Here is a 14156-nt window from a genome sequence, read left to right as displayed (position 1 = left end):
CGGTGCGGCACCGGACTGTCCGATGCCACCAGAAGACAAAGCTCCAACGGTCAAAACCGTCAGAACCATAACGGTTGAGTGACGTGGCTGGCGCACCGGACAGTGTCCGGTGGCGCGCCCATCGACAGCAGCCTGCCCCAACGGTTGAATTGGTGGGTGGGGGCTATAAATACCCCCCAACCACCTCCACTCCAACCATCCAAGCATTCATCACACTCCATTCAATACAAGAGCAAAACACAACACTCCAAGACACAAATCAAAGCCTTCGATCCGATCAAAGTCCCTAAATCAATTCTAGTCTTTAGGACTTGTGAAATGACCGTTCTTGTGTTTGTTTGTTACTCTTGTTGCTTGGTTGACTTTCTTCTTCTTCATTCTTGTTCTCAAGACACTTGTAATTAAAGCAAGAGACACCAAGTGTGTGGTGGTCCTTGTGAGGGTTTAAGTGACCCAATTGATTAAGGAGAAAGCTCACTCGGTCTAAGTGACCGTTTGAGAGAGGGAAAGAGTTGAAAGAGACCCGATCTTTGTGACCACCTCAACGGGGATTATGTTCTTTGAAACTAAACCTCGGTAAAACAAATCACCGTGTCATCCGCTTTATTTTCTTGGTTGATTTGTTTTCCCCTCTCTCCCGGACTCGGATTTTATTCTAACGCTAACCTCGGCTTGTAGTGTGTTTAAAGTTGTAAATTTTAGTTTTCGTCTATCCACCCTCTATAGGCGACTTTTACTATTGAAATAGGGGCAATCCCCTTTCTGTTAAAAAAAAATCAAAACGTAGGGAGCAAGATATTTTAGCAAGTTTTGCGGCTGGATGCATTTTAGCGAAGTCAGGTGTCGGCGTATGCCAAATGTCTCGTTGAGACACCGCTGCAGTGCAGACTCGCCGAAAACGACTCCTCACGAACTAGTCCGTTTCCGTGCGCCGCTGCTGACGAGGGAGTGGGAGGGATCATGGTGGCGCCGGATGTGAAGGCGGAGACGATGAAGCTGATGGATCAGCGGGGTGCCCTAGAGGCGGAGATGGACGCCATCATCGCCCGCCTCACTGCGGCAGGCGGACCGGGCATCACCGGCGGCCTCGTCGACGCCGAGGTACCGCAGATCCGCAAAACCCTAACCTAAACCCGAAAGTCCTTCTCAGTTTCGCGCTAATCGTTGATTGTTTGTCTCGGTTGCCTTAGGGTTTCCCAAGGTCCGACATCGACATACCGAACGTCCTCGCCCAGCGCCGGAGGCTTGCTGGTATCCATTGCTATGCTCAATTTTGCGGCGCAATATGTTACAGTTTAGCTATTTACATGTTCACTCAATCACTCGTGACAAGCATCATTTAGCCAGCTGTTTATTTTCTCAACTTATACGCATCTTCAATCTATTTGCCACGGGCTTAGAACTTGATGTTTTTGGGGAGTCAGGAAAAGCAGCCTGTGGGCTGTGGCCTGATGATGATGCAGTCTGGTAGAGTACAAATGTGATGGTCTTGCGTCTTGCCATTGTCCAAACTCCAAAGCTGAAATTGCATGTTGGAGTAGCAAGGTGGATCGACCGAAGCACATTTCTTCAAATATGAATGCCATTTTGTCTCTTTGCTAGTTCACTTTGTGCGTGGGTTTTTTAGAGAGTGGGTCAATGGGTACCGACTTGTTGAGCCATTTGTATCCATACCACATGTTCTGTTTTTCAGTATCTTATATGGATCATTCTTATTCGTCAGCACCTTTCTTTTTTACTTGAGGGGATAGTGGTTTCTCTGTGTATGAGGTCACTAGTGATCTAGACTTCCAGAGCAAATGTAGGGAACAAAGGTGGGCAGAGTTATAAGCCTACTGGATAGGGACTAGGTTGTGCTGGACTCATGAACTTACATTATAGAGTAAAAGAAAAGCATCTTTGCTGGTAACTGTATTTAAAAATGAGGATTGGCTGTCTTATGTATCTGCTTCAAATACATTTATTTTTCTTTCCCTTCTTGTTGGTGGCTCATGTAGTATAATGTTATGCTTGCCATTTACAATGCTTGATGTTTGTTGCAGAATTGCGAAATGACCACAAGGATATTACAAACAAAATTGGTAAAAATCTTGAGGTTTTACACTCAGCAAAGTTATCAAGGAATGAACAATCAACCTCAAGGAGATCTGGTAAGTATACAGATAGTATCTTGTCAAAGGATAATGTCATTACTGGTAGCCGCAATATTTTGAATCTTTATCCAATTTAATCTTCTTAAATACCAAATTTCTAGACTTGATTTGAAATGTAAAAAATCTGAGTAGGTATAATCTTTTATGGTATTCATTTATATAAAGGGGGTAGACCTAGTGCCGAAGGCTTCCACGTGAGTGGGGTCTAGGGAATAGATAAACCGAGGCAAGCCTTTCCACCACAAATGCGGGGAGGCTATTTCGAACCGGGACCTGGTGATTCGGTGAGACAACTCTCACCACTGCCTTAGATCTGCCCTTCTATGCTATTGATTTTATAGTTCTGCACAGATGCACAAAATTTGTGTCTTGGAGACAATGAAAGTTCAAAACAACAAGTTTCATGATGGGAGGGAGTATCTTACCTCTACTCAATTATGAGAGTTTTTTTAGTGAATGTCACTGTAGCCTGGTTAAAACCTATACTATTCTAATTTATTATGCTTAATAATTCTGCTACTTGTGGCATCGTCAATAAAAAGTATTAACAATATGAGTATGGTTTTGAAGGAGTAAGGCCAGAGATATAGAATGATGAAGTTATGACAATATTTATAAAAAAACAAGTGTTAACAATGATCTTAAATATTAGTATTTGCAATAGCCATGTTCTTATCATGGTAAAGCTCTGTTCATGCGAAAATATATGTTATACTCGATGCATTTAGTTAACCTAAGAAGGCCCAGATATGTGTTGAACTAAATGTGGTTAAGTCGCTGATCTTTATGATATTTGATTGCATGCAGATACAACAGATCCTTCACACTTTGGATCATCTCAAAGTGAACCTATGGAAGAGGACCATGTGACTGGACTTCCTTTTGCCATGATTGATGAAATCGCTGATGGTTCTCCTGCTTCTGTGGATGGTTTGCAACTTGGAGATGAGATTGTAAAGTTTGGGAATGTGGAAGCTGGTGATCAGTTGCAGGAAAGGCTCATGTCTGAAGCTCTTTCCAATGAGGACAGTCAAGTATCTTTAGTCATCATTCGCCAGGGATCAGCGGTGAATTTAACAATTACACCAAGGAAGTGGCATGGAAGAGGACTTCTGGGGTAAGCTCTACTATACTGGGTAGTGAGCGTCAATCCTTTTATTACCTTTCTAGTCAATACAAAATTTCATAGCTGAACAACCCTTTTTAAGAACTTTTATGGATGTGTGTCATCTAGCTGTGGCTGTGTTTATTTTATTGCCATGGTAGGTCTTCCAGTTAGTCATTTCACCATTTGATGCTAATGTCTCAGCACCTGGAATTAAAGCAATAATCGGGGGCTGGCAAGTTCTTTTGTTTACTCCTGAACAAGCTACATGATCATTGTTCCCTGGCTGATGGCTTTGTTAACTCCAAGTTGGTTTCTGGTCCTTGCAGGTGCCATTTCAGAATGCTATGAAGAGTCCGTCGTTCTTCAGCAGGATGCGTTGGTCTATCATGCTTGCACTCGTGGAGAGTGGAGACGGCTCTAGCGATGCCATTTCAGCCGCAAAGTGAACTGATTTAACCGAATGTGTGACATCTTCCAAAATACTGGTTGCGTGTACTTAACTTGTGGAGCGCTTGAAACATACTAGTGTACCAGGCTGCCTGTGTTGAGACATTTTACTTGTACACATGGTCGGTTTTCGTTCTTCCTCGCTTGCGTATCGGTATCGCACACCAACTTGAAATTGAAAGTCGTCAACGTTCTTCTAGTTCATACGGTCAGGACCCTGAGTTTGCATCAATCAACAGCTAAAAAAGGGCCATATGCTAGCGATGCAAGTTTGAATCCATGAGCAGATTAGGGAACCTTTGGTATCAGCTCTACACCTTCTGTAGGGATGTTTCTGTCACGCTTGAGAATAATATATGAGGCTAACAAAAGTACTAGGCTATGCTATTGTGCGGAGTATGGACAGAAGAAAAACGCCCGACGTTTGGTGCGGCCAAATGAATTGAGAATAATGAAGACGTCACTTTGGCCTCCAGTGCGACCACCAACCGTTCGCCTGGAAATTTCATACAAAATCCATGGCATCTGTACGGCTACTAGGGTATGACATGATAGTGTGTAGATTCCCCATTATTAAACTCACACGCACAGGGTTAAACTAATTGATTCTGCTGATGGGAAAAGTTAGCCTAATTGATTCTGCTCATACAAGACGAGCAGTAGTTGCTTTGACCTGTACTGTTCCAAGCTTGAAGCAACGTTTGCCGCGTGCAATTTTGTCAAACCATATCAGTCACACTCGCGCCCTCTGGTTTGGACTGCAGAAATTGCACGGAAATTAGTGTACTGGAACCCGGATGGTTCTGCTCCATCCGTTCCAAATTATACTGCGCTAGTATATTTTTTCAGGTATAAATAACTTTTACTATATACTCCCTCCGTTTCTTTTTAGTTGTCGCTGAATAGTTTAATTTTGTACTATCCAGCGACAACTAAAACGAAACGGAGGGAGTATCTAGACAAGACAAAACGTCCTATAATTTAGAACAGAGGAAGTGTATTCTAGATCTCGTATACAATTTAAGGACGATGGAAGTGCGAATATTGGGTATATACCGTGGTCTGGTGGTCTTTCTTTGTCAGGTGTGTCCCCCACACTGCCACACATTTTGACTCAAGGTAGGCTTCAATAAATCGATGGTTTCCTGATGCAGAAGAGCAAGCTGCAGAGGTCGCGAAGATGCATTTTGGAAAGTCCTTTGATCGTCTTCCTTTCGAATGTTCCATCAAAATAAAACCACGATGCTATCAAATCACCCCCCGCTCCTAGATTGATCACACCAGGGCAGGACAGGGCGAGTTTCGAGTTTTGTAATAAATACATCGACTTAAATAGAATAAACTGATGTCGAACAAATATTAAAATATTATACAAATTTAATATTTTCTATAGCTGTGATCAACAGAGAGTTCGATTAACTTGGCGCTTTTGTAAACTTGTTTGAAATTTCAGAAGCAAGATACAAAAATTCCCAAACTATACTACATAGATCCGTACCACGCTCAACGGCTGGCTCGTCGCGACACCTTGCTGGTTTAAATAAATGAACAACACAAACAAGCGACACGAATAGATTATCTCGACAAAACCATGAACATGGACAAGACGAGAAGACATGAGCACTTCTGCTTTTATCTCTTACCTTCTTGGCAGCAGCAGCAGGCTGTGTTGCGTCCCCCGCCTTGGGCTGCGAGTCCAGCGATGGCGTCTGCAGCAGATCCGTGGTTTCTTCGTGCAACAGCAAATGAAGGGTCTGTTTGGAAATACACTCTTGAAATACTGTTGTTTTAAGATACCATAGTTTATAACTATAAGAGCTAGTTTGGGAGCTCAATTTTCCTAAGGGATTCTTATTTTCCCAAGGGAAAATGAACTAATTTCCCTTAGAAAAATGAAAATCACTTGGGATAATGTGGTTACCAAACTAGCCCTAAATGACATAAATACCACGGTATTATTTTACCACAGTAAAATCATAGTATTGTTTAAAATCGAGATCTGTTTAGTTACATTAAAAAAACAAAGTACATGTAGAGATAAGAGAATAAAACTGAGGTTTTGAGAACTCAAAAAATATCACGGTTTTAAGTAAATCATTATATTTAAAACTGTGTTTTCCTGTACAAACAAAACACCTCAGTCCTTTTAATTAGTGGATTATTGAATTTAGACGCACAAAGTATCATTTGATTCAATGAGGGCAATCTCAGTTTACCTCCCTCAGCCCTACTGATGCTACTAACTAAAATTGAGATTGATGCGCCACCCTACCTTGAGGCAGGAGATGTCGAGGCTACGCAGTTGGGGGCACTTCTTGGCGAGCATGTCGACGCCGATGTCGAAGATCTCGTGCCGCCACTTGAGGTTGAGCCTCTGGAGCCCAGGGCATCCGACGAAGACCTTGGTGAGCCTGACATAGGTGATGCCGAGGCACTTGTCCATGACGATCTCCCTGAGCTTGGTGGCCGCGATGAGGGTGGTCATCTCCCTGTCGCCGACTGTGACGCAGTGCGAGAGGTCGACGGAGCCTCGGCATGCGCGCTACGAGTGCCTCTAGGCCGCACCAGCTGACGCCGCTGACCCACGCGAGGCACACCTGGCGGACGAGCAGCGACGACTCCTCAGGCAGCGCTGCAGCGAGGGAGGTGTCGTCGAGGCCCGCACACGCGGAGAGGTCGAGCGTGGACAACGCGGGGAAGGCGAGCAGCGCCCGCGGGAGCGCCTCTCGGCGGAGTTCCCACTTCCCACGCGGCGCGCGACGGGACACGGATGTCGATTAAATTTAATATGTTATTTGCATTCCATTGTACAATCTATTCAATATTTTGATTAATTATTTAATTAAGATTGTATATACTTATACTTAATAATTGCTAATAAAATTTTGATCAATTATTTAAAAGCAATAAACCTTACATTATTCACTACACTTGCTGAGCGCTGAACGTATGTGAGCTTACTATTGCTATAATCATAGCAGGACAAGAACATGTACCGCTAAGACTGTCGTCTACTAGTCAACTACATACGATCATTGTCGTCATATGATATATTTACTTAGCTATTTTTGCACGGAATTTTATTATATAATAAAGTTGTTGCATTGATTTCTGTACTATGAATTATTATATGTGTGAGATTTAATCATAACACATATTTAAGACGTGTCTGAATTTGATCTTAAATCCCATGTGACAGATATATATAGTCCGGCCGGCCGACCGGGTCAGGAAACAACAACATATGCATATGCACGGGGCACCATGCATCTCATCGATCAGGGATCCATGCTTGCAGCGTTTGCTGATGACCTGACGAGCTAATCGCGCGCGGTCCGGCGCTCCGCATGATTAGCTGCACCAGAGGTTTGTATAGCACTATAGACGTGGCACCTACCGCGCGCGTCCGCATCACCTCTCCTTTCCCGCCCACCGCGGCGCGCGTACGCACGGCACGTATACCAATACAAAAGACAGGCAGCCGCGGGCGCCACCTGCTAGCTAGCTGCTAGCCTCCTAGTACAACACGCTGCATGCGGCCGCTACCGCGCGCTACTTAACCGGCAGGCTCATCACCTGCTCCCGCCCATCCGAATCCGATCGCCTATCGCTTTCGCTCACGACATCGTCACAAGCTCACTTTAGGCCGGACGCCTCGCCTCGCTAGCGCGGCTAGGTGTAGGCTACCTCGCTCGCTCCATGCCGGCGGCGGCGGCTCCCCGCGTGCCCGGCGCCGCCCGGAGGCTGGGCAGGGACAAGCTGGAGCCTCCTACCCCAGCGCGAGGACAACGCCCCCGCGGCGGCGGCCGACAAGGCCAGGAGGAGGCTGCTACCGACGTTGTCGTTGGCCCCGTCCCCGACAAGGGGCGCCGCGGCGGCGTCCACGCTGCTGCGCCATGGCGCAGCAGCAGTGTCGTCTTCGCTCAGCGTCTCGTGCGCGTCGGAGGCGTCCACCGAGTCGTTCTGCAGCCGGGCGTCCACGGGCAGGATCGGTCGCCGCCCCGCGGGGCCTCCACGGCGGAGGGCGGCTGCCTCTGCCGGTCCTCCCTCCGCGCGGCCGGCGGCGTCCAGGAAGCCTGCTGGCAGCGTCATCGTGCCAGGCGGTGGTGCAGCCACTGCTCAGGTGGTGGTGGTGCCGCCGGTGGTGGGCATGTGGAACGGAGAATCCATCGCGACGTCGGCGAGGCCGGTGAAGTGCCCATGGGTTACCCCTAACACTGGTACGTAGGTGGTCAAAACAAATCATGCGTTTTATGGCATTTCCGGTAAGCACTACCGGAATCAATAGCTTCGCCGAGTGCCTGAAGCACTCGGCGAAGCCTGAAAAACACTCGGCAAAGGTTTTCCCGAGTGTAACGCTCGACAAAGAAGGCTCGGCAAACAGTGCATCGGCAAAGACTTCTTTGCCGAGTACTTTTTCTCGGACACTCGGCAAATATCTTTGCCGAATGTCAGGGAGCACTCGGCAAAGAAAAGCGACCGTTACGGCGTCGGTTGACGGAGACAGCGGCTTTACCGAGTGTCAACGATGACACTCGGCAACGAAGATATCTTTGCCGAGTGTCTTCCTGGCAGCACTCGGCAAAGCCGCCTTCTTTGCCGAGTGCCAGTTTGGACACTCGGCAAAGAGCCCGCCAGGGAGGGTCCCCATGTCAGGCTCTTTGCCAAGTGTCCCAATTGGCACTATGTGTAGACACTATGTGGAATCAAAGAGTTTCAATGTGGATCTCTTAGATTTCTACACATAGTGTCTCACAACTTTCTCCAAACATTATAAAATTTTTATCACAGCATGTACATATGATATCATGACACGTGGACAAGTTTCATGATTTTCTGACTTTGTTTGTGTTTTATATAATTTTTAAACATGTGGATGCCAAGTTCACGGCCATGTTTAGTGAGCATGTTGCTCGAAGTGTCCGGTAAGCTTCTGCAATCGGTCGTAACTTATGCTAAGTAACATGAATATCATTTTTTCATGCACGGTTTTCCAAGTTTCGAGTGACCTGCAGTTCAAATTTGAATTTTCCGAATAAATTCAAATAAATGAACTAAATCTACTAACTATGGAAACTATGTTATAATTGTCTACAAATGATACATGTAGGTCTACATAGTGTAGTAACATACCACAAAAAGTTTGGAAGACAAAATTTAAAAAATGAAAATACACTTTGCCGAGTGTCAACAGATGACACTCGGCAAAGAGGGCTTTGCCGAGTGTCTACTATGTGGCACTCGGCAAAGAAGCCTCTTTGCCGAGTGCCAGCCGTTGGCTCTCGGCAAAGACTGACGGCCGTCAGCTCTGGGACGGCCGCTGACGGCCCTTTGCCGAGAGCCCCCTTTGCCGAGTGTTTGACACTCGGCAAACCATTCTTTGCCGAGTGCCGCCCTGTGCCGAGTGTTCAGCACTCGGTAAAGAGACTCTTTGCCGAGGGCCTAACTTTACCGAGTGCGGCACTCGGCAAAGCCTTCTTTGCCGAGTGCCCGACAAAAGACACTCGGCAAAGAAGACAACACTCGGCAAAGCCTCAGATTCCGGTAGTGAAGGGTCAACACCACCAAATAAGCACATATACATTTACTAGCTTATCGTACTATGTACAGGACGCTTTTCACCTTTCTAATGATACACATCATATTCGTAGGTTATTCCTATAATCCTATGTCCAAACCGACAGCACCTTGCGCAAGAACACGTAGCTGCGTCGACAGACACTCGCATTTTATGTTACTTCTATATATACATCATGAAGATAAATCATACTCACTCCATTCCAAATTAGTATTCTTTTTAGCCTTTGAATATTATATCTATGTTTAAATGTAAGATAATAAACTATATATATAACACATTCATCAAGTATTATATGAATCCATTAAAACTCTAAAACAAATTTTAGGATAGAGGGAGTATATATGTTAATTTTACGACCTTGAATGATAAGACTCCTCGGCCATCTCGGACTATGACGGTTAGATCATGCTTGACATCACACAGACGTTTGGTGGCATAAAGAATACAAATGTTTGGTGGGCTGTCGGTTATTATCGAGCAACTTGCCATTTGTTTTTACTTTGCGTCTTTTGTTCAGTACGGTTTTAGCAGCTGGAAGCCATGATCACTATAGATAATTTATGTAGTGCTATGCTTGGATGCAATCTGTTGAATGCTACTGGTTCTTTGGAGCTTTTGCTTCTTTGTTCCTACTCATCAGCCAGCCCTACCTGCTAGCCAGCGCTACCTTTGTTCACACACCTGATAGCCTGTTAGGCTGGGTCCATGCATGAACAAAAACTGATAAACTTTGCTCCTAGCCTCAGCTTTCAGCACTGTGGACAATAAGTTCAAATGTTGTATATTATTCATTTAGGTTTAGTTTGGAATCTCAAATCCCCTCCGAAATTAGAGGAGATTAAGGGAGAAATTAGTTCAAACTTCTAGATTTCAAACTAGCCCTGGGTTGGAATACTGAAATACTTGTTATCAAATACTCTAATACAAACCCATCTAATTAATCTAAAAACTTTTAAGGCTACTTTGGAAGCCACAAAACCGGTGAGGATTTTAGCCCCTTCAATCCCCTCCGGTTTTTGGACTCTCAAACTAGCCCTCCGGTTTTTGGACTCTCAAACTAACCCTGGTGACAAAAGAACTGGAGGGGATCCATAGCCACCAAATCAGTCATTAGAATATATCGAGGAGAAAGGGATTGTAGAAAATTGAAGAGACTAAAATATACTCGCTATTTAATTTTAAAATTAAATAGAAAAATGATTTTAGCACTTTCAATCCCCTCCAATACTCTTGGTTTCAAACAAATCCTCAGTAAAGGTATTCAACCTTCCCGAATGAGAGGCTGCTTTCAGCTGACTGTAAGGAGTTCATTGATTTGACCTTGCAACAGATCCCTGCTACTAGGGATGGCAATGGGTACCCGAAACCCGATGGGTAAAAACCCTATTAGGGCACGGGTATGGCGGATTTTGATACCCATGAGTATTTTATTGGGTCATTTGTTGTGCCCATCGGGTATGGTGGGCGTGGGTATGTTTTCTATTGCCCCATACCCGCTACCCGATGGGGAACCCGCTAATATATGGCATGTGGGTCCGGATTTATGTCTCATATAAAATGAATTTGCTCCCGATGGGTAAAAACCCTATTAGGGCACGGGTAGAATCAATGCTACGTTTTGTGTGATTTGAAGGCATGATATTGCCATTTAATGTTGAATATTGTTGAACCTGTGATAAAATTATGTTGGGTTCGATACATTTATTATGCTAGTACTTATTTTTGTGATTTAAATGATCCTGTCTATCGTAATGTTAATGGGTATGGGTACCCGATGGGTACCCGCTACCCATGGTGGGTATGGGTATGGCGTAATTTTGTACCCATGATGGGTAATGAGTATAGGTATGGGTCAATTTTTTCCTAGTGGGTATGGGTATGGCTTCATGTGCCCACTGGGTACCTTACCCACTGCCATCCCTACCTGCTACGCTGCCTTCCATGACCAAGAGTGGGGAGCTCCAGTACACGACGACAAGTATGCTCTAAACCTGACCAGACCAGCCAATCTTTTTTCCCCCCTGAGACGTATGATAAGAAATGGACTGAAAAGTCACAGTTTCTAGTCCTGAACTGCAGGAAACTGTTCGAAATGCTGACTCTGTCTGGTGCACTGGCCGAGATGGCATGGCCTGCGATCCTGAGCAAGAGGGACACCTTCCGGTAACTAAAGCACTCGTCAGAGCACTCCAGATTTTAACTGCTCACCGAAACGTCTCAGCTGTCCTAATCCTAAAACAAACTCAGAAGCGATTGCGCTCCACAGGGAAGTGTTCATGAACTTTGACCCTCTGCTGGTGGCGGAGCTGAACGAGAAGAAATTCTTGGCGCCGAGCAGCCCTGCTAGCTCCCTGCTGTCGCAACACAGGCTGCGCGTAGTCATTGAAAACGCACGTGAGTTGCTGAAGGTAAGCTGATCATAATGATCATTAGCAACATCTCTGTCCATCCGTAACACTTAAGGACGACCTCATCTGTTTTTTTTTGCCCCCTCTGCAATAATCACACACGCTGCTGCTGCTGCTGCTGCTGCTCACAGGTCATCGACGAGTTTGGATCGTTCGACAGATACTGCTGGAGCTTCATGAGCGGAAACAAGCCAACGGTCGGCAGATACCGGCACACGCGGGAGGTGCCGCTGCGGACGGCCAAGGCCGACGCCATCAGTCAGGACCTGATGCGGCGGGGGTTCCTCGGCGTTGGGCCGACGGTGGTCTACGCCTTCATGCAGGCCGTCGGTATGGCCAACGACCACCTCGTTACCTGCTACCGCTTCGAGGAGTGCTGCGCCGTTGAATCTTTCGCTGCGTCTGATGAGGGCTACGCCGGTGACAACGGCAAGAAGCCGCCGCCGGCGGTGGCGAGCGACCAGGAGGCAGGAGGTGAGTATGCTGTGTGGGCTGGTGCAGTGCGTCGCCTTGGAGCCGTCGACGTCGAGAGCCGCCGCCACCTCCACTGTGATCAGCAGCGTCTCGTAGCAGGAAACTCCGGTTTTACCTGCATGCTGTTGACTCTAACGCATGAGTAGGGAGTAGGAGAGTTGATTTATTGTTTGCTGCTGACTGCTGTGATGCATGCTGCATGCATGTGTAGATATCGTCGGTCGTTTGTGATGTACTATGTACATGCGTTGTTGTTGGTTTCAGCTTTGATAAATGTGTTTGCTCGAGTTGGGTGTGTGTGGAAAAGATGAACAAGAGGTTTAATTTCAGAAGCGACGCGATGTGTATGTTCACACATCACGCATTACATGTTAAAACTGGAGGAGTGGTGTGGACCCGGCCGGAGCCCGTACGGATCTTGTAGAGATGCAAAGATTGTTGTCATGTGTACAACCATAAAAGTTTCCTCCTCAAGGTTTTGCTGGATTTCGGACGCTGTGACAAGGTGGAAAGAGAGAGACGACTAGTGTATATTATTAAACGACGACGTGAGGCCGTGTTATCATTCTCATCGCTTTAGATGACAAAAAGCATGGAAATTGAAATGGCGCGTTCTTCAACTCGAGTTGCACCAGTTGGTTAGGAAAACAATGCTATCAATCATGAAAGAAACTGAGAATCAACCAAATATCTTCGTATTCCTTCAGCTACTACGTGCATCTTAAAAGCGTGCAGTATTGGATAAATAAATGTACAGCATAATGGGCATACTCACAAGATCTCTTAGTCTATTATAAGATCACATATAGTCTATTATAACTTAATCTGATACGGAATTGGGTAGAAAAAGCCCTATACCAACACTAATAGTGTTCATGGCAATCTCCCTGGTTGGTGTAGTCGTAGCAGACTGCAGACGTGATGAAGTTCACCGACTGAAGAGCACGATCGATGCTTTAGTGGCTTGAGAGCATGGCGACATCCCTCTGCGTGCCACCAGCACTAGCTAGCCTAGATGTGGAGCACAGACTTATAAATCCTCCAAAGTCTCTTAGTGCTCTTAAGACATGTTTAGTTCGCTACCTAACTTACCACATTTTGCGTAACTTTTCTGCCTAAGGTTAGTCCTTTAATTTGGAAGACTAACCTTAAGCAAAGTGTGTCATAAGTAGTCATGAACCAAACAAACCCTTATAGGGTGTTTGGTTTGAGGAATGAGCTAGTCCATCATCTTCTCACTCCTCACTATTTTTGTTTGGTTTGTGGAATGGAATGAGTTGATCCATCAGCATCTCATTCCTTATAGTTATTTAGTTAGTACTAATATGAGGAATGGAGTCATCCCACCAAATTTGAGGAATGAACCCATGATGCACCACCTCAATTTGGATGTAGTGATTCCTTAAACCAAACACACCCTTAATGATCGGTAGGGTGGATAGTACTACTGTACAAAGAATAAATCCTATCCGTGTTCGAGTTTTCTTAGTTTTGTAGCCCGATCAAGGCATGTCTTGGACATATGATAATGTTTTTTCCTTATACATTTGAATGTGTTTCCTTTTGGGTTCTTTCCATATCTCTGCCTTCCTTTGTTGGTCGACGTTATCCAAGGAAAGTTCCAACATTCTTCCACTTGATCAAATGGTCAACAACTTATCTTAATTTTAAACTAATGTTCAAACTTAGTATATCAACAAGTATCGGACCAATGCGTCATCAGTTGCATTTCTCGCTACTAGGACCCCATTACCCAGAGTCTCACTAAAATACCTTGTTAGACGCTAATTCTTTATTTTGGGAGTTAGTAATGGCCCTGAAATAGGACCTTATTATTAAGACTATCCACTAGACCTATGTCTAAAGCATGCTTCTTAAAGGGAGCCTGTGGTAATTGGTAAGCCTTTCGTGAGCGGATCCGCGTGCATACAATTAGTACTTGAAAGGATCACGATGCCCAAGAGGGAGGGTGAATTGGGCTTTTC

General features: G+C 45.4%; 3 protein-coding genes across 5 annotated transcripts; 2 read left to right on the top strand and 1 right to left on the bottom strand.

Moving 5' to 3' along the window:
• Positions 1-773: 773 nt before the first annotated feature.
• LOC100272678 (uncharacterized) lies at positions 774-3826 on the top strand. 2 transcript variants are annotated; one of them, XM_008652830.4, is made up of 5 exons: positions 774-1101; positions 1191-1251; positions 2043-2150; positions 2961-3270; positions 3420-3543. In XM_008652830.4, the coding sequence occupies exons 1-5, from the start codon at positions 961-963 to the stop codon at positions 3430-3432; spliced, it is 633 nt and encodes a 210-aa protein (XP_008651052.1). In that variant the 5' UTR covers positions 774-960; the 3' UTR covers positions 3433-3543. The 2 variants fall into 2 exon arrangements, with proteins under 2 accessions (XP_008651052.1, NP_001140607.2); NM_001147135.2 differs by lacking the exon at positions 3420-3543 and adding an exon at positions 3588-3826 and having other exon boundaries at positions 839-1101.
• Positions 3827-5118: 1292 nt separating this feature from the next.
• Positions 5119-6462, bottom strand: LOC103632765 (F-box/LRR-repeat protein 3-like). Of its 2 annotated transcripts, XM_008654497.3 has the most exons (3): positions 5981-6462; positions 5352-5462; positions 5119-5239 (listed from the first exon to the last, which is right to left on the bottom strand). In XM_008654497.3, the coding sequence occupies exons 1-3, from the start codon at positions 6191-6193 to the stop codon at positions 5186-5188; spliced, it is 378 nt and encodes a 125-aa protein (XP_008652719.1). In that variant the 5' UTR covers positions 6194-6462; the 3' UTR covers positions 5119-5185. The 2 variants fall into 2 exon arrangements, with proteins under 2 accessions (XP_008652719.1, XP_008652718.1); XM_008654496.3 differs by having other exon boundaries at positions 5119-5462.
• An 848-nt stretch (positions 6463-7310) lies between these two features.
• Positions 7311-12538, top strand: LOC103632764 (probable GMP synthase [glutamine-hydrolyzing]). The gene is given in 5 exon segments (XM_008654495.3): positions 7311-11267; positions 11369-11452; positions 11556-11697; positions 11829-12164; positions 12166-12538. Coding segments are annotated over 5 exon segments (807 nt in total). The 5' UTR covers positions 7311-11124; the 3' UTR covers positions 12268-12538.
• The last annotated feature ends 1618 nt before the right edge of the window (positions 12539-14156 follow it).

This window comes from Zea mays, chromosome 7, assembly GCF_902167145.1.
Source record: "Zea mays cultivar B73 chromosome 7, Zm-B73-REFERENCE-NAM-5.0, whole genome shotgun sequence".
Taxonomy (NCBI): Eukaryota; Viridiplantae; Streptophyta; class Magnoliopsida; order Poales; family Poaceae; genus Zea; species Zea mays.
The sequence above is the reverse complement of the archived record's forward strand: the minus strand, read 5'-3'. Positions and strand labels throughout refer to the sequence as shown.

Bases quoted from the DNA above. Each gene is read 5' to 3' on its own strand.
- LOC100272678 (NM_001147135.2), top strand. From the start codon at position 961: ATGGTGGCGCCGGATGTGAAGGCGGAGACGATGAAGCTGATGGATCAG. The intron at 2,151-2,960 runs GTAAGTATACAG...GATTGCATGCAG, and splicing joins ATCAACCTCAAGGAGATCTG to ATACAACAGATCCTTCACAC. The intron at 3,271-3,587 runs GTAAGCTCTACT...TGGTCCTTGCAG, and splicing joins CATGGAAGAGGACTTCTGGG to GTGCCATTTCAGAATGCTAT.
- LOC103632765 (XM_008654496.3), bottom strand. From the start codon at position 6,193: ATGACCACCCTCATCGCGGCCACCAAGCTCAGGGAGATCGTCATGGAC. The intron at 5,463-5,980 runs GTAGGGTGGCGC...ATTTCCAAACAG, and splicing joins TCGACATCTCCTGCCTCAAG to ACCCTTCATTTGCTGTTGCA.